General features: G+C 37.7%; 1 protein-coding gene across 4 annotated transcripts in view; it reads right to left on the minus strand.

The window, feature by feature from the left end:
* Positions 1–22110, minus strand: part of LOC150078282 (armadillo-like helical domain-containing protein 3) — a 405573-nt gene that overhangs the window by 351637 nt on the left and 31826 nt on the right. For all 4 annotated transcript variants that reach the window (XR_016547653.1, XM_090385517.1, XM_090385515.1 and 1 more), the window contains exons 3-4: positions 13434–13490; positions 12345–12410 (exon numbers count right to left, since the gene is read on the minus strand). Coding sequence is in view for 3 of the 4 variants with exons in the window: in XM_090385517.1 (XP_090241643.1) it covers positions 12345–12410; positions 13434–13490 (123 nt within the window). In the remaining variant the exon portion in view is untranslated. The remainder of the gene's footprint in view (positions 1–12344; positions 12411–13433; positions 13491–22110) is intronic.

The following is a 22110-nucleotide window of genomic DNA, read 5'->3' on the forward strand; positions in this document are numbered from 1 at the left end:
CCTTTCATTCTCTACCACTGTCAGTGTAGTACCACAGAGTTGATACGTTGCTCTGGGGTTGCTGTTTCCCATGTGTAGTACTTTACGTTTGTCAATGTTAAACTTCATTTGCCACCTCTCAGCCCATCTGCTCAACCTATTCAGATCCTGTTGCAGCAGCATAGTGTCAGTAGTGTCCTTGACAACCCTGCCTACCTTTGTATCGTCTGCAAACTTCGACATTAAGCTTGATATACCATCATCAATATCGTTTATGAATACAGAAAACAATAATGGACCCAACACTGAGCCCTGAGGGACTCCACTAATAACATTAGTCCACGATGAGCAGTGTCCATTGATTACCACTCTCTGTCTTCTCCCCCTCAGCCACCCCTTTATCCACAGCAGCAATTTGCCTCCAATGTCACACTGGTCCAATTTGTGCAGCAGTCTTCCATGTGCAACAGTATCAAAAGCCTTTCTAAGATCCAAGTATATAATATCAAAGTTATTCCCTGCATCCAGTTCCTTTGTGACTGCATCATAGTATCCAATCAAATTGGTCAGGCAAGACTTCCCCTTAACAAAACCATGCTGTGTCCAAGCTATAACTGAAGTCTTGTCTAAATGATCCTGCAGTGCTTCTTTAACTAGTGCCTCCATTAATTTTCCTGGAACAGAAGTTAAACTCGCAGGTCTATAATTACTTGTGTCAGCCTTTGATCCTCCTTTGTGAATTGGGGTCACATTTGCACTTCTCCAGTCTGTGGGTACCTCCCCTGAGTCCAAGGAAGCTCTCATAATTATGGGTAAGGGTTTGCTTACTTCCTCTGCTGCCTCCTTTAATATAACTAGATAGATCCCATCCATCCCGGGTGCCTTTCTTGTGTTTATCTTCAACAATTTCTCCACCACTTTACTCTCAGTTATTACAAGATTCTCTAGCTTACTGCTAGAGTTGAATACACCTCTGGCTTTCCCCTCGCTAAATAACTCCTCATGTGTGAATGTCGATGCAAAATATTCATTTAGTTTGTTAGCTACCTGAGCAGGATCATACTTGTTTATTTTTTATTTACATTACATTAATTATAAATACATAATGAAATAAATAATAAAAATAAAACAAAATAAAATATAAAAATACTGAAAAATATGTACGGCATCTTGTATACATTTAAATATAGCACATAATGTTGCAAATCCCTTCCATCCCCATCCTCCCCATGCAGTATGACAAAATCCAATCTTCAAAGGTGCAGTTCATTTCAAAGATGCAGTTCAAAAACAGTTTACCGGACCGGACCGAACCTATTGGTAACTCTCTAAGAGGCATTTGGAGGAGCTAGTGTATAATTGCTTTGCCTGTACTCTGCCAAACAGTGACTGGAAGGAGTCAAAGCAGTATGTATGTTGGGTGGGGGGAGCATTGTCTGTTTGGTTTTTAGGAGCATTAGCAACTAAGGCCATATTGCTCCAGGGATATGCAGTGGTCATTCCCTGACCTTTCCACATCCTGCGTATTTGGTGGTCACGGGCTCAAACCCTGGTATAATCAAGAAGCGTGTGCTACGCACTGCTGCTCCTGCCCACCTGGCTACAGAGGCGCCGGGGCATTGTCAAGGAGATGGATATATTCTTGCTGTATGCCATATTCAACAATTTTATTATTACTTTATACAACATATTCTCCCCTCAACTATTACTTTATGAATGAATATTTTATGAATAGTCAAATTAATAGAAAAAATTAAAAGATCCAAACTTCTCAAAAACTTCCTCATTCATTTTACAAACCTGACATACAAAACAGATTGCTCACACAATCCTCACACAGACATGCAACAATCAGCGTGACCTCATACAGATTGGTCATTTACCTACCAGAATACCAGACAATCCTAACAATACCAGACAATCCTTTTTCTTAGACACAACTCTGTCAAGTATATGGTCAAAGTGAGTGGTCTTCTAGGCATCCCAATGGAGCCTTTCTCTCCATGGCAGTTCTCAATCTTGTGTTTGACATTGCAAGAGGGCAAAATTGGATGATCTGTGAGATTTCTATTCTTCTTTTCCTTGGTTGGGTTATTGTTTTAAACCTTCTGAAGTCATTTGCTCAGATCATGCATGTCAGTGAAATTATTCTTGTGGGAATGAAATCTTTTATTCCACACTCCACCATAAAATCTCATCCTTTATCTAAACCTTTGGTTTTCCAATAACTGCATTAAAGCTGTTCAACATAAGAATGTTACAGATCACAACTGGCTCATATCCAAATCACCAGATTCATTTTCTGTTTACACTAAAGCTTGCAACAACTATAAAACATTATTAATCAATCAAAACTAGATTTTGAACATGCTAAGAGCAGAGAACTTGTTTCTTGTCTTAATGGTAGTCAAGAAATCTGCTTTCCCCCCAAAACTATTGGCAGCAACTTTTGCCCATCTCTATTCCCACCACTGTCAAAACCAGATGTTTCTATTACCTCCTAAGCTAAAGATAAAGCTGACTTACAAGCATCCTACTTTTCTTCTAAATCTTGTATTGACAATCTTAATAAACCTCCTACCATTCCCCAGTACATACAAACACCTCCTGGGTCTTCTGCCAAAAGGCTATTTCTCTACTTATTCTCAAAACCTGTGCTCACTCCTGTTTTGTGTCACCTTTTTTACACTTTCTTATTCTATTGGTGTTTTTCTTTCTACTCGAAAATTTGCTCATACTCAGCCAGTTAAAAGGGTGACAAATCCCTCCCTCCCAATTATTCTCCCATTGCACTTACCTCTGTTCTTTCTAAAGTAATGGAGAAATCCATTAACTGCCAACCCCTAAACTATCCTCAAAATCTACCATCTAATCAATGACCAGCAAATATGGATTCCATCATTGTCGATCCACTGGTGATATTTGACTTATGCTACACATCTATGGACAAATTCAAGGGAAATAAATGTTTTGTGACATTCATGTGCTCTTGACATTTCTAAGGTTTATGATTGTGTTTAGCACAAAGGTCTTCTTAACACACTTCCATTTTATGGACTGTTGACTGTTTTTTTCCAATTTGGTATCCAGTTTTTCCTCTGAATGTTCTCTGCAAGTGATGGTAGATGACTCTGTCTTCTAACTCCTCCACTAATGCTGGTGTTTCCCAAAGTTTAGTTCTTTCTCCTGCACTTTCCTCTTGTATATTAATAACCATCTTCCACGACTGAAAATCCTATCCATAGTTCTGCTGATTAGCGCACATTGTAGTCCACCTTCCAGTATAAGGGCTTCCCCTGTACAAAGAGCATTAATTTCTCAAATAACTGCCACCAATTCCTTAAATACTGATCTACAGGTAATTCTTAATGAAGTGAAAGTAACTTAGTTAATTTTAATCCTTCTAAAACTCAGTCACATCTTATATCTTGCAGAAAGAGTCTACATTCTATGCTTATCTTCGATCACACTTGAATTTCTAGACGATATCACATATCTCTATTAAGGATTAACCCGACTTCCTAATCTCTCTCTTGGCATAGGTACATCACAAATATTGCTTCCTCTGCATCTGAAAAACTGGGTTTTCTCTCTTGCTCTCAGGATTACTTTTCTTCTAAACAACTACTCACTCTGTACTAGTATCAGATCCACTCTAACACAAAAACCTTTCTCATGCTTCCAGACTCCATTCAAAAGAGGGCAATGAAATTAATGACCCACCTCTTACAAAGTACCTCCACTCTCCATCTCACACACATTTTGTTTCTGCTGCATGCCTTTTCTGAGGATACTTGCATGGGCACTGTTCTTCTGAATTGGCTTCAGTAATGCCTCCCATCTCTTTTCCAAACATGTGCCATGATCAATGAACATCCATTTACTGTACAACTTCAAACTCACAGAATCAACTTTTACTAATCCTCATTTATCCCTTCAACTTCAGTTTTCTGAAACAACTTTCCTCAACATGTATTTCTTGAAAATTACAATCTATGGAAATTCGAGTCTAATGGCATCAAATATCGTCTCTCTTCCCACCCATGTGTGGTACTAAGTACTATAGGTTCTAATACCTTTCTTGTTTGGGGTTTTCATGAAAAAAACAATAATAATAGAAATAAAAAAAATACCCAATTAGTTAATTAAAAGCTATCTAAAGATAACTAAATCATGTTGTCTTTAAGATGAGAAATTGCATCATTTTTGACCTTGTACAAATGGCTATATTCTTTGGGATGCTTTCCTCTTTACTGATCTACAGGTGATACTGATCTAATTCTTTAATGAAGTGAAGGTAACTTATTTAATTTCAATCCTTTTAAAACTCAATCATGTCTTATATCTTGCAAAAAAAAGTCTACATTCTATGCTTATCATACCATATTACTCCAAATTTTCTATTTCTGTTTTTTAAAATATTGACTGCAATATCGTGTTCCGTCAATGTGGAATTACTGCAATATCTTCATCTCTTAAATTACAACTGTTTAATTCTTCATCAAAATCTTGATTCTAGTCCATTTCCCCTCTTGTAATTTTGATCCTTCTGAATAAATTGTTTTGCTAAAGCATTTAACATCTGCATTTCAGTTATCATCCCAATCTTTTTTTTTTAACATGTGAACTACATCTAATAATTAATTTTTTCCAATTTCTCCAGCACTTTTATTTCCACCTTCATCAATAATACTTATAATCATTTTCCTCATATCTCTTCTGTAAAAAGGTTTTAATGTTTCTATTATTACTTAATCTAAAGGTTGTATGCTAGATGTTGTATCTGCAAGAAAAAATATTAAATTTATATTGCTGGTGCTCCCATTTGAATGTGCTATGCAGTTATCCAAAAGCAATTTTTTTTTTTTTTTTTTTGAAATTAACTCCTTATCGAATTTATTAAAAATTCCAAAAATAATTTGCTGGTCATCCACACATTTCTGTTGCTCAATGTGGAGTTTTTGACTTTCCTATAACTAATAGCTTCTTTTTATCAGTACCTGTCTAATCAAAACTGTTACCTGAGCTTTTAGTGTTTTTCTTGCTGAGTTTCAGCTGTTCTTAAAAGTTAATGGTATTGGTTAATGACCAATAAGATTGGTAAATATAGCTCCCCCACATTTGACGCTAGATGTGCATACGAGTCAAGTCTCGTGAAGTGATAATAGCATGTTTCCGCCCTTAATGTCAGCTAATGAAGGGACCTATCATCCCGATATAGTAGAGTATGATTGTAAATAATTTAGTATTTTGTAAATATTTTCATTAAATATTTTAGTCCTGCTCTTTTGGATGCAACAATATTCCTCATGCATTATGGAACCCAAAGCAAAAGGCTTTTCCTAAGTGACCTATGTAAATGCAGGTAAATAATTACATAGTGATGTTTATTCAACCTTGAGAATTCCCAATGGTGAGGGTGGGATAGCCAATGGGAGAAGAGAAATCCGGTGATGTCGTACAAGTGACCGGGGCAATTACATCACTAAAAGTGCACAGGTAAATAATTATAGGTCATTTCCTGAATCAGTACGTTTTGACAGGTGTGTCTTTTCAACAGGTGTGTACGTTTCGACAGGTGTGTCCTGTAAGCAAAAGCATGTTGGCTGATGCTCACGGAGGAGGGCCTTGTCGTCACAATTCTGACAGAATCCACGGCAATTCCACTGTAAAAATTTTAGTGCCATCATTTAGATTTTGGTGGTCTGTCTGATGGCTTCGAAGGGCTGAGGGCTTTGTTTTCTCAGTTCTGGAATTTTCTTTCTTTGTAAAGAATGGGCATTGACCCATATCCATTTCCTCTTCTTCCGCAAAGAGTTCCAGGATTAATTCATCCTGTACCTCCTTATCGTCTACATCCATTATTTCTTGGATTGCATGTGGATGTTCCAATTTCTTTGGAGTTTCTAAACACTGTTTTGGAATTGGTGGAGCACTAAGCAGTATGGATATAGGGGTGGCAGCTGACTGTGATTTTTGGGTGGGCTTTTGGGAACTTAATAAATAGCATGCAATTGGAGTAAATGATTCCTTTGGTGGAATAGTCATATCAGTCTTAGTGCTGATGGTACTTTTCCCAGAAGCTTTCTGGGCATATAGGGCTTGGCGCTATTTATTGGTTGGATACATTTTCTGGCCTCCTGATAAAAGATGTTCAGCTCTGTTTTTAGTTTTTGGATTTCTTTTTCATCCTTCCATCTCTGGCATGCTCGAGAGTATGCAGGGTGTTCTCCTTGGCAATTTGTACAACTTGGCTTAGAAGCTAAACATTCCTTGCTCTTGTGGTCTTTAGTACCACAGCGAGCACAAGCAGGGAACCCACGACAAGCTGTTTGAGAGTGGCCATACTTTTGGCCTTTAAAACACCTGGGTGGATTCAGAGTATAAATCCTCACCAGGCAGTTTAAATAGCCTGCCTTTATGGAACTTGGACACCATGACTATCGTAACATTCAACGGTGTTGAATGTTACGATGAGAACTCGGGATGAGATTCCCATCCTTCCGCTTCGATATTCTTTTGACTCCCATCACTCCTCTGTCTCTCAATTCAGAGCAGATCTCTTCTTCAGAGACATGAAGAAGATCCCACTCTGATGACTCCACATGAAAGATTCAGGGTTTTATGGGGGATAACGATGATAGATATTCCCCCTATCGATGTGGCTTTCAGAAGTTGCTGTGTGTTTTTGGCTTCTAGCCTCAACTAAAATTCTGACAGATTTTGGTCATCCTATCAACCTTTCTAGATGAAGAAAGGTGACATTTTCCCAAGTGCCTGCTCTCTCCGTGGAATGGAGAATGAGGAAAGGAGGTGTCACTGATGGTGGTTTATCCTCAGTTCTGGGTCTTTCTGAATTTAAATTATTGGTATCTTCTGATTGGTTAGGTTGGGACCACAGAAGAAATAGGATTTAAATTACTCAGATGAGTAAGATAAAAATTTCTGATGCCCTAAGTACCTCACCAACCATGGAGTCCTACAAGGGGACGTCCACTCAAAAACTAACAGGTACTGCATACACGGAAGGCGCCTCCATAGCCAGGTGGGAAGGAGCAGCAGTGCGTAGCACACACTTCTTGATTAGACCGAGGTTCGAGCCCAACACCACCAAATACAGAGGATGCGGAAAGGTCAGGGAATGACCACTGCATATCCCGGAGCAATATGGCCTTAGTTGCTAATGCTCCTAAAAACCAAATAACAAACATAACAAGCATACATGAATGGGACACCAAGTTGGCTTAGGGGCAGCATACCCATGTTTCCAATAAGCCTTGATCCCATCACAGGACCAAAGGGAGGGAGACTTATTGGAACACAGTTGACCCTAGCAGTAAGAACCGCCCAATTGATCGGGCAGGTCTGGGACCTTCTGTCTTGTCGAAACAAGGGCCAAAATGATGTATTAAGGCTGGACCAAGATCCACGCCCCCTTTCCAAGTTTCCATGGGTTGTGGCACACAGCTGCACATGCCAGATTCCAATGATGTAACTCCGGAACCAAGGTATGGGTGTTAGATCCCAGTGATTGAGCTAATCTGGAAGGCCAGCTTCATCACTGGGTGATCCCCTCGCCACGCATATGTGCCAATGTTGAGGGGCCAAATGACACTGCTGTTGGTGGACTGTTATTAGCGGCGAATATAGCTTACTGTGGATTACTTGCTTGTAGTCTGTATAGGGGACTGGCAGGTCAAGTTTTATTTGTCAGGGCTGCTGATTTGGCTGCAGTGTCAGCAAATGTCACATGCTAGTATTTGAGCATGCAATGATGGAAGGGACTGCTTTGGTGTTCGAGCAACCTTCATGCACAAGTGCATGGTGGGTGACCACCCAGGTGTGAACCAACGTAAGCAGGGGTCGAGGTGTGGCGCCCACACCACATGGAGGAACGCCGCCCCTCTATGTTACCAGGCAGTACTAGGTGGTAGATGACTCTCATCAACCGGTGAAATACCACCACTTTGCTTATTGGAGGCTTGAAGTGGTGGAACCCATGTTTAGTCTCTAGAGCTAAGTTCCGGCCAACCCTTCCCTATCTCTTCCATCATGCAGTATGATTGATGATTTTTGAGGTTATGATGAATGTCGTGGCGAGATCCAATATTCCTTACATTTCGAGAGTACAGCTCTAAAACGGTGTTCGCAGGCCGGCCGCTAGTTAGTACACCGGACTGAACCTATTGGTAACTCTCTAGGAAGCTTCCGGATCAGCTAGTGTATAATCTTGCTACCTCTACTCTGCCAGATAGTGACTGGAGGGAGTCCGAGTAGTGTGTATGCGGGGAGCATTGTCGAGGCCACGTTATGTCAAGGATCTGGGTATATTCTTACCACATGTACGCCATATCCAAAAATTTCATTACTTCATACAGCATGTCCCACCCACTTTATCTTACTATTGAATACACCATGAATTGTCAAAATAATAGAGCAAGCTTATCTGCGAAAAGATCTAAACCTCCCAAGGACTTCCTAATTAATTTCACAAATATACGTGGTCTCAATTCTAATCTCAACGATGTCCATTTCCACTTGCAGTCTTCCAAACCCCATGTACTTTTTCTGACTGAATCTCAGTTATCAGTTGATTCAACTACTGCTCATCTCAGATGTCCAAATTATTTGCTGTATGATTCCTTTCGCCTCAAAGGTGGTACTTGTGCATATGTCCGTTCTGATATTCCCTGTCAGAGACTTGGCAATTTGGAATCTCCTCTCTTTGATCTTCTCTGGCTTAAAATCTCTCTACCTCATTGTGTAAAATTCATCTGTTGTCTCTCTACCGTTCTCCCAACTCCACTAATCACTTGGAGCTCTTTGACTTCCTCTCTTTGCAACTTGACTTTCTCCAGTCCAACTTTCCTAACAGTGAGGTAATTTTCCTTGGTGATTTTAACGTTCACAACTCCAGCTGGCTTCTGTTTTCTAGTCACACCGACCCAGCAGGTCGAGATGCTGAGGCTTTTGCAATTACTAATGACCTAGCACAGATTGTTCATTTACCTACAAGAATACCGGACAATCCTAATCATACAGCCAATATGCTTGATCTTTTTCTCACAAACAACCCTTCTAAGTACCTTAAACCCTTCAAGGTTGAAGTGAGAGGTCCTTTAGGCACTTCAGATCACAACTTGGTGATTGCCTCTTCTCCAATGGAACCTTTATCTCATGGCTATACCCAACCTCGTATTGTTTGGCATTACAAGAATGCAAAATGGGATGACCTGCGAGACTTCTTTTCTTCTTTTCCTAGGTCTGATTACTGTTTCAAAACTTCTGATGTCAACGTTTGCTCAGATCGTGTCAGCGAAATTATTCTTGCAGGAATGGAATCCTTTATCCCACACTCCACTTTAAAATCTCGTCCTTTATCTAAACCTTGGTTTTCCAATAAATGTGCTAAGGCTGTCCAAGAGAAGAACATTGCATATCGTAATTGGCTTGTTTCTAATTCTTCAGTTTCATTTTCTGCCTACACCAAAGCTCGCAACAATTGTAAAGCAGTTATTAATCAGTCCAAATTAGAGTTTGAACAGGCTAAGAGTAGAAAACTTGCTTCTTGCCCTAATGGTAGCCGAGCATTCTGGTCTCTTGCCAAAGCTACTGGCCGCAACTTTTGCCCGTCTCTGCTCCCACCTCTGTCCAAACCAGATGGTTCTGTTGTCACTTCAGCCAAGGATAAAGCTGACCTGCTAGCATCCCATTTTTCTTTGAGTATTAATGATCTTGGTAAAAACACCTCCCGCCATTCCTAACACGCTCCATTCAATGCCTCCTGTGGTCTTCCGTCAAAAGGATATCAGAAGGATTTTGATGAATCTTGATGCTAAGAAAGCTCCAGGTCCTGACGGTATTTCTCCACTTGTTCTCAAAACCTGTTCTCCTGAACTTACTCCTATTCTTTGCCGCCTTTTTTCACTTTCTTATTCCAAAGGTGTTTTTCCTTTTGCTTGGAAATTTGCTCATATCCAGCCAGTGCCTAAAAAGGGTGAAAAATCCCTCCCATCCAATTATCGTCCCATTGCAATTACTTCTACTCTTTCTAAAGTAATGGAGAAATCAATTAACTGCCAACTCTTAAACTACCTAGAAACCTTCCGTCTGATCAACGATCGCCAGTATGGATTCCGTCAGTGTCGATCCACTGGTGATATTCTGGCTTATATTACCCATTTATGGACTAATTCAATGGAAAGGTTCGGTGAAACACAAGTAGTTGCTCTTGACATCTCAAAGGCTTTTGATCGTGTTTGGCATAAAGGTCTTCTAAACAAGCTTCCATCTTATGGTTTGCCAACTGTTTTTAGTAATTGGTTATCCAGTTTTCTCTCTGATCGCTCACTGAGGGTGATGGTAGATGGCTCTCTGTCTTCTAACTTCTCCACTAATGCCGGTGTCCCCCAAGGTTCAGTTCTTTCCCCCACTCTTTTCCTCTTGTATATCAATGACCTTCTTCCATTGACTGGAAATCCTATCCACAGTTTTGCCGATGATAGCACATTGCATTCAACTTTCCATTTTGAGAAACCTTGTCCAGCTCAATCAGCTTAAAGTTCTCGAAAATCTGCTGCCAATTCCTTAAATGCCGATCTTCAGGTAATTCTCCAGTGGGGCAAAGACAACTTAGTTGATTTCAACCATTCTAAAACTCAATCCTGTCTTATATCTCGCAAAAAGGATTCTTCTGCTCCTATGCTTATCTTTAGTGACACTCCGATTTCTAGGCAAAATGATATATCTCTTTTGGGGATTACCCTGACTTCTAATCTCTCTTGGAACAGGCACATTACAAATATTGCTTCCTCTGCATCTAAAAAACTTGGTTTTCTCTTTCGCTCTCGGCGTTACTTTTCTCCCAAACAGCTGCTCACTCTGTATAAATCGCAAATCCGCCCTGCCATGGAATATTGTTCCCACATCTGGGGTGGTGCCCCCAAAACCTCTCTCAGGCTTCTTGATTCCATTCAGAAGAGGGCAGTTAGGTTAATTAATGATTCATCTCTAACAGAGTCTCTCCACTCGCTTTCTCATAGACGCACTGTTTCTGCTGCATGCCTCTTCTACAGATACTTCCATGGGCACTGTTCTTCTGAATTGGCTTCTATAATTCCCGCTCTCTCTTTCAAAACAGTCCGAACATGTGCCGCCACCAGCCAACATCCATTTACTGTCCAACTTCAAACCCACAGAACCAACTTTTCATCTTCCTCATTTATTCATTCAACTGCCGTTTTCTGGAACAACCTTCCTTCATACGTATTTCCTGAAAATTACAATCTACAGAAGTTCAAGTCCAATATCAACAAATATCTTCTTTCGTCTTCTCAACCTCCAACCCAAGCACGGTACTAAGTACTATAGGTTATAATACCTCTCGTGTTTGGGGTTCTCATAAAAAAAAAAAAAAAAAACCTTGTCTACCATTATGTACACTTCTAAAGGTCACAACCATAAAACAATAAAAACAATTTGAAGTTTCCTGTTTATTAGGCTTTTCTGTTTGTGCAATATTTTGTAACCAGGTAGTAATCTCGATCTTATTGCATTTGCAATAATACCGATAGCTGGAATTCTGTGGATTTTTACATTATTATGGTGAAATGTGTTTCTCCTTCACTGAAATCTTCAATCATATAAAAAACAAATTTTCAGAATCTTCTCTTCATTCCTGTTTTTTAAGCCTCATAAACTTGTTACTCCATATTTTATTTGCCCATATCACGTTAGTTGCAATTTGTGGGTGAAGTGTTCTTTGTTATTGATTGCTTATCTTTTTTACTGTTTTAAATTTTACAACAAAAAAAAAAAAAAGTCAGTGAACAGAAATATCAGTTATTATATTACAGTACTAATTAAGCTATGTATGTAAGCATAAATTTACCTTTGTTTTGCTAACCTGTGGAAAGTATTCTTCCAATTATCACATATCATTTAATTTTGTTAATTGGTAAATTAATGAAGTGTAAATTTATGCTTTATATTTTTACTTTTATAGCCTGTGGATAACATAAATCCTAATTTTGCTTATTAAAATCATCATTTAATAGAATTAATATGCAATTTACAAGCGTGATCATGATGACCAGCACTTACTACTTATCACATAGTGATGGGTGTTTTATTATGGGGAGTCCATTGTAAAAGTGATTTGATCAGACAGTGAACCAATCATAAAGCAGGGGTCCACTGCACTTAATACATAAAGGTAATGCATCCTATGCCATCTATTAGAAAAATTCAAATTAATTATATGAAATATAATTAATGAATATGAAATATAATTAATATGAATTATAATTAATATGAATATGAAATATGATCAAATATGCCACTCGCTTAAGATATGAAAATGTTACCTTTTGCTGTACTATTTCCTCACTTGTTAAAGTTTCAAATTTATGTTCTAGATATGACACATTGGCCTATAAAGGAATTCAGAAACATTTAGACTCAATGGAAATTTATTTCACAAAGTAATTATAAAATAAATTATGCCAAATTTTTGCAACTTAGCATTAGTCAGAAAGAGACCAAATTAATACATTGTAGGTTCATCCCAAACTTGTTCAGAGGACATTTGAGAATGTTGTCAGCCCACACCACATACATCTATCGGCAGAGTGGAATGTGGTAAGATAGTCATGAGATAGGTTTGAAAGGTGATCGGTTGAAATAACTATGAGAGATCACAAATCATTGCATTAGACTCTACTACTACTATTCAAACAGAATGGACCAGCTTACTGTTGTAGAATTTATAAGTGTAGAGAGCTGGCAGCATATGACAACAGTGGACTGTGTAAGCAATTCCACAAGGGTGATATTTAAACTATGTTGCTCACTGAGTAAGGGACTTGGGTACCACAACGTATGCTTGGTGGTACCACCAAGCATATGTTGTGGTACCCAAGTCCCTGAACCCACTAAAGACTAAGTTACATGAAATACGATGGTTGCTGTTAGGGCATCCTCGTTACCATCCATATCTTTCTTTCACATAACATCCATAACCGTATAAAACACAATATAAGCGGCAAAGGAATGTTAATTCCATTCGGATGCTGAAGTGCAGAAAGCTGTCCACAATTACTTTCATCAAGAAACAAAAGAATTCCACAAAAAAAGGTTTCTGTGCTTGGCTAAACAATGCAATATCTTTTTTAATGTCGAGAATAACTTTGAATGAAATGGCCAATCATATTACAGACAAATACCTCTGAACAAGTTTAAACTGAACCTAATTCATATATTATTTTAATTACAGCTAACATATAGATTAGCAAATATGCAAAAAAAGTAAGGTATTCATCATTTTTATTCGTTATTCACTGATTCAACAAAAGTCAAATTGTTTAAAATAGTAATTCCAATCTGCAGGGTAGTTTCATATTTAATTCATACAGTCATACATTATCTGTCTATCAAATCAAATATCTATTACATACCCTTAAAAGAAAAAATTCATCCCAGAAGTTGGGATTCCCTAGAGATGGATCTTCTCTCTGAAAAAGACCCATTGTAAAATTAAGTTTATCACCTGAAAATTAAAAATTCCAAATAAAAAAAGTTAAATATTTCAATATTTAAATGTTAAATTAAATTTTAATTTTAATCTGGAATTAAACGCATGCAGAACATGTTTTTCAAATCAAATTGAATTTTTTTTTAAATATTTAGAAAGCTTATGAGTTAAATCAACACACAAAGTAGTCAGGAAGTTATTTAAACAGAACATTCTTTACACTAATCAATAATTAAAATAAATAGGTCACAAGAAAATGGAAAAATATTAAATCTGCCATCATATATTAATGGCATTGGAAAAAATTTGAAACAGTTAGAAAGAATGAAATGTCCTATATACATGTACACAATATCAAATGAAAAGTAATGATTAGTGACAGGATCCCTGAATTCTGCCGGGGAAGTTGTTTATTAGACTGCAAGCAATATTTTTGAAATAAACTGAGTCATCTTGGGAGGGGTGTATCTTTGACCTAGTTTTGTAATAATTTTTAGATGTTTTGGATGATTGGTCACAAGCATTTTTAGAGTAAAAACAAACTGGAAAATTTTGTTTCCATTTTAATTAACTACCTTCGGTAGCAATAGAGTGAATATGCAGAATTTAATTTTTTTTTTGTTTGTTTTGTTTAATTAAAAGTTCATAAAAAAACAAACTGAAGAGAAGTTATCCCTAGTGGGTGACTTTGTCCCACACATGAATTTCCATTAAAATTCTGCAAGAGTATACAGAAACATTATTCCATTTTATACATTACTGATTTCAAGAGCACTTTAAAAATAATAATAATAATTATTATTATTATTATTATTAGCCATATAGTGCAAGGGAGCCTGAGGCTTATGTTGTATCAGCCAAAAAAAAATTTCTGAGTTACCCAACAAAACACACAGAGGGATGGGGGGGGGGCAAGAGACAGAGAGAGAGAAAGAACAAGAATCAGAAGTAGAAGGGAATCACCAAGAAAGAGAACATTGATGATATCCAGCTCAGGACCCTGGGTGTGCCAAGCCCATACTCACCAGATGTTATGTAGGGATTGATTTTTGCTTCATAACAAGTTATAGAACAAAATGTTCTATAACTTGTTCTATAAAATGTTCTATAACATTATAGAACAAAATGTTCTATAACTGTTCTATAACTAGAACAAAATGTTCATTCTAGACAGCCACCAAAATTTATTCCCACATTAGAAACATTCCACTACAAGATTTTTTTTTTTTTTTTTTTGTCTTGAATGATACCAGGAAATTTCTTCTTCATCATACAAAACAATGACAAAAATTTTTATTTCAAACTCATCAACACAAAATGTGTACATTTTTTATGGGGCTGATGACTGTAAGCACAAGAAGAAACTGGGCATGAAACTGTGGTAACCATAATAGTTTATAGTTATCATGGTGTCATTTTCCAAGATTCTTGCTCTTGTGAGCAATTACTTATGTGTGCAGGAAGAGTGGGGGAGGGGAACTACTAATGGACTGAAATTTAAAATAAAAAGTTTTTTTTTTTTTTTTTTCTTTCTTTTGCATTTTTCTAACTTTAGCTTAATGGAACAATTTTAGCCATAGATCAAAATTTCCTCGTTTTTTCCTCGTCTTGAATGATACCAGGAAATTTCTTCTTCATCATACAAAACAATGACAAAAATTTTTATTTCAAACTCATCAACACAAAATGTGTACATTTTTTATGGGGCTGATGACTGTAAGCACAAGAAGAAACTGGGCATGAAACTGTGGTAACCATAATGGTTTATAGTTATCATGGTGTCATTTTCCAAGATTCTTGCTCTTGTGAGCAATTACTTATGTGTGCAGGAAGAGTGGGGGAGGGGAACTACTAATGGACTGAAATTTAAAATAAAAAGTTTTTTTTTTTTTTCTTTCTTTTGCATTTTTCTAACTTTAGCTTAATGGAACAATTTTAGCCATAGATCAAAATTTCCTCGTTTTTTGAAATACAGATTAGATTTACATCTCAAACCTGAAAATTCAACACAACCAAAAACATTTGTAGAAAATACCAACAGATGTATAAAAAAAACAAAGAAATAACACTTCACAGAAATTTTTTTTTTACACTTCATGATAAACTGAAATTTTGAAGACTAGTAATTTCCGCATCTAATAATTTCCATAAGCCAAGATCCCAAAGAATTAGAGGAAAATCTTAATCAGTTATGCAGAGTTAGTAAGGATTTAGGACTAAAGATGAATATGGCTAAAACAAAAGTAATAATGAACAAGAATGCCACAGAAAGGGATATAACTGTAGAAAGAACAGAAATTGAAAAGGTGGATTCACATACGTATCTTGGACAGCTGTAAAAAATGATAAATGGCTGGAAGTCAAGAGAAGGATAAATTTCAGACAGAGCGCATTCAGGAAATAGTCACAAACTGAGGAGCAATATCCCAATTTGCCTGAAACGTAAAATAATGAACGAATGTATACTCCCCACCATACCTTATGGAAGTGAAACTTAGGCACTCAACAAAATAATTGAAGAGAAGCTGAAAACTACACAGCGAAAAATAGAACAAATTATATTAGGAATCGGACTGTTAGATAAGAAGAGAAACACATGGATTAGGCAGCAAACACAAATAAAGGGCATTCTTATCAAAACTACAGAACTGAAATGGAGTTGGGCAGGACACATAGCTCAAAGACATGATGAGAGATGGACTAAGAAAATAGCAGAATCGTACCCAAGGGGAGCTAAAGGAAAACCAACAGAGATGGGCAGTGAAATTCATGAGCTCATGGGTAGTAAATGGATGGCCATTGCACAAAACAGAAGGAACTGGAAAGTTGCTGAAGAGGCCTTCATCCTACAGTGGATTTAAAATGGCTGATGATGATGAATTTCCACATCCAAACATTGCTAACAATTGAGTACCCTGTCATCTAGCAGTGAAAATAAAATACATTCTCACTATGTTCACATAATTCCCTAAGCTAACACCTAGCATAAAGCATAAAAAGATCTAGCATAAAAAGCATGTAATCTTTGAATCTACCATACCTGTTTAATTATGCAACTTTTTTCCACATGGCAAGCCAAAATTATCCATAAAAGATTAATATAAAAAAAATAATAATAATAAAAAAACTGAAAAGAAGTTTCCTGTAGTAATTACAAGTAATTACAGACATGTTAGTTTAACTTCTGTTCCAGGGAAATTAATGGAAGCACTGGTTAAAGAAGCACTGCAGGATCTTCTAGACAAGACTGCAGTTATAGTTCAGACACAGCATGGGTTTGTTAGGGGGAAGTCTTGTCTGACCAATTTGATTAGATACTATGATGTGGTCACAAAAGAACTGGATGCATAAAAGAAAAAATTATCATATACTTGGATTTTGGGAAAGCTTTTGATCTGTTGCACATAAGAGACAGCTTCCTCAGTACGGCATTAAGGGCAATATTGCTGCTATGGATAAGGGAATGTTCGAGTGGGAGAAGACAGAGTGTGGTAATCAATGGACACTACTCTTTGTGGACTAATGTTATTAGTGGAGTCCCCCGGGATTCAGTGTTGGGCCCATTGTTGTTTTCTGTATTTATCAATGATACTGATGAAGGTATATCAGGCTTAATGTCCAAGTTTGTAGAAGATATGAAGGTTGTTAAGGCTGTTATGACCGTATGGATGGTACGTTACTGCAACAGGATCTAGAAAAGTTGAGCAGATAGGCTGAGAGGTGGCAAATGAAGTTTAATATTGACAAATGCAAAGTACTGCATATGGGTAGCAGTAACCCCAGAGTAACATACTAACTGTGTAGTACCACACTCAGGGTAGTGAAGAATGAAAAAGACTTGTGAAAAAGACACTAATTGTGTAGAAGGATATGAAGTTTTCTGAGCAGTGCAGACAGGCCACAGCAAGAGTAGTTCATGGGGGTCTTGTCAATGATACATAGGAATTTTGCTATACAGGGATAAGGAGATGATTATCCCCTTGTATAAGCAAATGGTTAGGCCACACCTTCAGTACTGCATACAGGTCTGGAGGCCTCATTTTAGGAAAGATGTTGAGCTACTAGAACGAATACAGAGAAGGGCATTGAGATTAGTGAGTGGAGCAAAGGGTTGCTGTGACAAAGATAGGCTTAACTTCTGCAATTTGCAGCATCTGGAGACTAGACACCTGAGAGATGATCTGATTGAGGTGAATAAGATTTTGAATGGTTTGAGCAAGCTCAATGCTGATAGGATTCTTCCTCTTGCTCAGACTCTGCACATGAGTGGGCATAAATTCAAATTGAGGAAAGACGGTTGTAGAATAGATGTGCAGAAATTTGCCTTTAGCCAGCGGGCGGTTGATTGCTGGAATAAACTTCCATCTATTGTTGTGGAAGTTGACAGTTTAAATAAATTCAAGGCTGAACTAGACAGACTTTAGGAGTCAAAAGAGGGGTGAAATGGGAAGGGTTTTTTTTGGCTGATGCTAAATAAGCTTGTTTACTTGCATCATATGCCTCTACAGTGCTAATGCTAATAAATATTCTAAAATTTTGGCTGAATTATTAAAACAATACAAAAAGAAAACATTAGTCACTTTCATCTAATGGAAATTTCTGAATAAATAAAAATACTTAATCTAAATTTCTAATGCCTTTTGAAAAATAAATGTTGCATTTCTCAATAATTAAGAGGTACTGTCATTATTAAACGCATTTGTTCATATTAGAGGTATCTGTCACAACTGCAAGAAAACAATCCATGCAGTCAAGAGTGCTACTATTTTTAAATATTATGAACAGTAACCTACAATTCAAAGGCATTATCTGCTGAAACTAAGCAGTCTATTGTCTATCACTGCAGCACACTGACAGTACCATTTTCTGATATCCTCGCTGATGGCCATGGTAACATGCACATATAAATCACTAATCTCTATTTTGTCGACTGGGCTAGCCGGGTGGGTAAAGTGCCTGCCTGAGAAGCCAAAGGTTGCGGGTTTGAATTCCGCCTTGGGCTTGGATCAAAGTACTGCAAAAACCTTGGGAGGTGCATTATGGCCACAGAAGCCGATGTGCCAACAACTACCAAAAAAAAAAAAAAAAAAAAAAAAAATTCTCGCTTTGGGTTACAATTTATAGAAATAAATGACTGATGAGGCGCCTCATTAGTCATTTATAATAGACTTTATGCACAGATTGTTCAGAATTCAGTGCAAAATTTTAAAAATTCATAGTTGCACTGAAACTATGCATTTTTTTTGCATTAAACTTTGCAAAAACATTTTAAATAAACATGAAAATGATGGCAACTAATATATATTTATTAATATAATATTTAATAAATATATTTAATTGAAAAATAATAAAAAAATTAATTATATAGAAATAAATATTTATTATATTTATTTCTATATAAACACATTAAACTTTGTATCTCTTTGGTTTTAACAACTCTAATGCATTCCTTACAGTTGCTTAAACACCAATTTCCAATTGGTTATTTGGTTTGTTATTGGTTGGTTATTTGGTTTTTTTTTAGAAGCATTAGCAACTAAGGCCATATCGTTCCGGGAATATGCAGTCGTCATTCCCTTGACCTTTCTGCATCCTCCGTATTTGGTGGTGACGGGCTCGAACCCCGGTCTAATCAAGAAGTGTGTGCTATGCACTGCTGCTCCTTCCCACCTGGCTACAGAGGCGCTTCCAATTGGTATATTTTTTTTTTTTTTTTTTTTTAGTTAGTTTTTTTTTTTTTTTTTTATGTGAACCCCAAACACGAGGGTTAGTACCGTGCTTGTGTTGAAGGTTGAGAAGACGAAAGAAGATATTTGTTGACATTGGACTTGAACTTCTGTAGATTGTATTTTTCAGGAAATATGTATGAAGGAAGGTTGTTCCAGAAAACAGCAGTTGAATGAATAAATGAGGAAGATGAAAAGTTGGTTCTGTGGGTTTGAAGTTGGACAGTAAATGGATGTTGGCTGCTGGCGGCACGTGTTTGGACTGTTTTGAAAGAGGGTGGGAATTACAGAAGCCAGTTCAGAAGAACAGTGCCCATGGAAGTATCTGTAGAAGAGGCATGCAGCAGAAACAGTACGTCTATGAGAAAGCGAGTGGAGAGACTATTAGAGATGAATCATTAATTAAACTAACTGCCCTCTTTTGAATGGAATCAAGAAGCCTGAGAGAGGTTTTGGGGGCACCACCCCAGATGTGGGAACAATATTCCATAGCAGGGCGGATTTGCGATTTATACAGAGTGAGCAGCTGTTTGGAAGAAAAGTAACGGCGAGAGCGAAAGAGAAAACCAAGTTTTTTAGATGCAGAGGAAGCAATATTTGTAATGTGCTTGTGCCAAGAGAGATTAGAAGTCAGGGTAATCCCAAAAGAGATATATATCATTTTGCCTAGAAATTGGAGTGCCACCAAAGATAAGCATAGGAGCAGAAGAATCCTTTTTGCGAGATATAAGACAAGACTGAGTTTTAGAAGGGTTGAAATCAACCAAATTGTCTTTGCCCCACTGGAGAATTACCTGAAGATCGGCATTTAAGGGATTGGTAACAGATTTTCGAGAAGTTGAAGCTGATTGAGCAGGACAAGGTTTCTCAAAATGGAAAGTTGAATGCAATGTGCTATCATCGGCAAAACTATGGATAGGATTTCCAGTCAATGGAAGAAGGTCATTAATATACAAAAGGAATAGAGTGGGGAAAAGAACTGAACCTTGGGGGACACAGACATTAGTGGAGAAGTTAGAAGACAGAGAGCCATCTACCATCACCCTCAGTGAGCGATCAGAGAGAAAACTGGATAACCAATTACTAAAAACAGGTAGCCAGGTGGGAAGGAGCAGCAGTGCGTAGCACACGCTTCTTGATTAGACCGGGGTTCGAGCCCGTCACCACCAAATACGGAGGATGCGGAAAGGTCAAGGGAATGACCACCGCATATTCCCGGAGCAATATGGCCTTAGTTGCTAATGCTCCTAAAATCCAAATAACTAACAAACAAACAAACTAAAAACAGTTGGCAAACCATAAGATGGAAGCTTGTTTAGAAGACCTTTATGCCAAACATGATCAAAAGCCTTTAAGATGTCAAGAGCAACTACTTGTGTTTCACCAAACCTTTCCATTGAATTAGTCCATAAATGGGTAACATAAGGCAGAATATCACCAGTGGATCGACACTGACGGAATCCATACTGGCGATCGTTGATCAAACGGAAGGTTTCTAGGTAGTTTAAGAGTTGGCGGTTAATTGATTTCTCCATTACTTTAGAGAGAGTAGAAGTATTTGCAATGGGACGATAATTGGATGGGAGGGATTTTTCACCCTTTTTGGGAACTGGCTGGATATGAGCAAATTTCCAAGCAGAAGGAAAAACACCTTTGGAATAAGAAAGAGAAAAAAGGCGGCAAAGAATAGGAGTAAGTTCAGGAGCACAGGTTTTGAGAACAAGTGGAGAAATACCATCAGGACCTGGAGCTTTCTTAGCATCAAGATTCATCAAAATCCTTCTGATATCCTTTTGACGGAAGACCACAGAAGGCATTGAATGGAGCGTGTTGGAAATGGTGGGAGGTGTTTTACCAAGATCATAAATACATGAGCTGAAAGAAAAATGGGATACTAGCAGGTCAGCTTTATCCTTGGCTGAAGTGATAACAGAACCATCTGGTTTGGACAGAGGTGGGAGCAGAGATGGGCAAAAGTTGCGGCCAATAGCTTTGGCAAGAGACCAGAATGCTCGGCTACCATTAGGGCAAGAAGCAAGTTTTCTACTCTTAGCCTGTTCAAACTCTAATTTGGACTGATTAATAATTGCTTTACAATTGTTGCAAGCTTTGGTGTAGGCAGAAAATGAAACTGAAGAATTAGAAACAAGCCAATTACGATATGCAACATTCTTCTCTTGAACAGCCTTAGCACATTTATTGGAAAACCAAGGTTTAGATAAGGGACGAGATTTTAAAGTGGAGTGTGGGATAAAGGATTCCATTCCTGCAGGAATAATTTCACTGACACGATCTGAGCAAACATTGACATCAGAAGTTTTGAAACAGTAATCCGACCAAGGAAAAGAAGAAAAGAAGTCTCGCAGGTCATCCCATTTTGCATTCTTGTAATGCCAAACAACATGAGGTTGGGAATAGCCATGAGATAAAGGTTCCATTGGAGAAGAGACAATCACCAAGTTGTGATCTGAAGTGCCTAAAGGACCTCTCACTTCAACCGTGTACTTAGAAGGGTTGTTTGTGAGAAAAAGATCAAGCGTATTGGCTGTATGATTAGGATTGTCCGGTATTCTTGTAGGTAAATAAACAATCTGTGCTAGGTCATTAGTAATTGCAAAAGCCTCAGAATCTCGACCTGCTGGGTCGGTGTGACTAGAAAACGGAAGCCAGCTGGAGTTGTGAACATTAAAATCACCAAGAATATTACCTCACTGTTAGGAAAGTTGGACTGGAGAAAGTCAAGTTGCAAAGAGAGGAAGTCAAAGAGCTCCAAGTGATAGTGGAGTTGGGAGAACGGTAGAAACAACGGATGAATTTGACATGATGAGGTAGAGAGATTTTAAGCCAGAGAAGATCAAAGAGAGGAGATTCCAA

The sequence above is a fragment of the Mastigoproctus giganteus genome, chromosome 11 (genome assembly GCF_048544385.1).
Source record: "Mastigoproctus giganteus isolate SK-2022 chromosome 11, ASM4854438v1, whole genome shotgun sequence".
NCBI classification, from domain to species: domain Eukaryota; kingdom Metazoa; phylum Arthropoda; class Arachnida; order Uropygi; family Thelyphonidae; genus Mastigoproctus; species Mastigoproctus giganteus.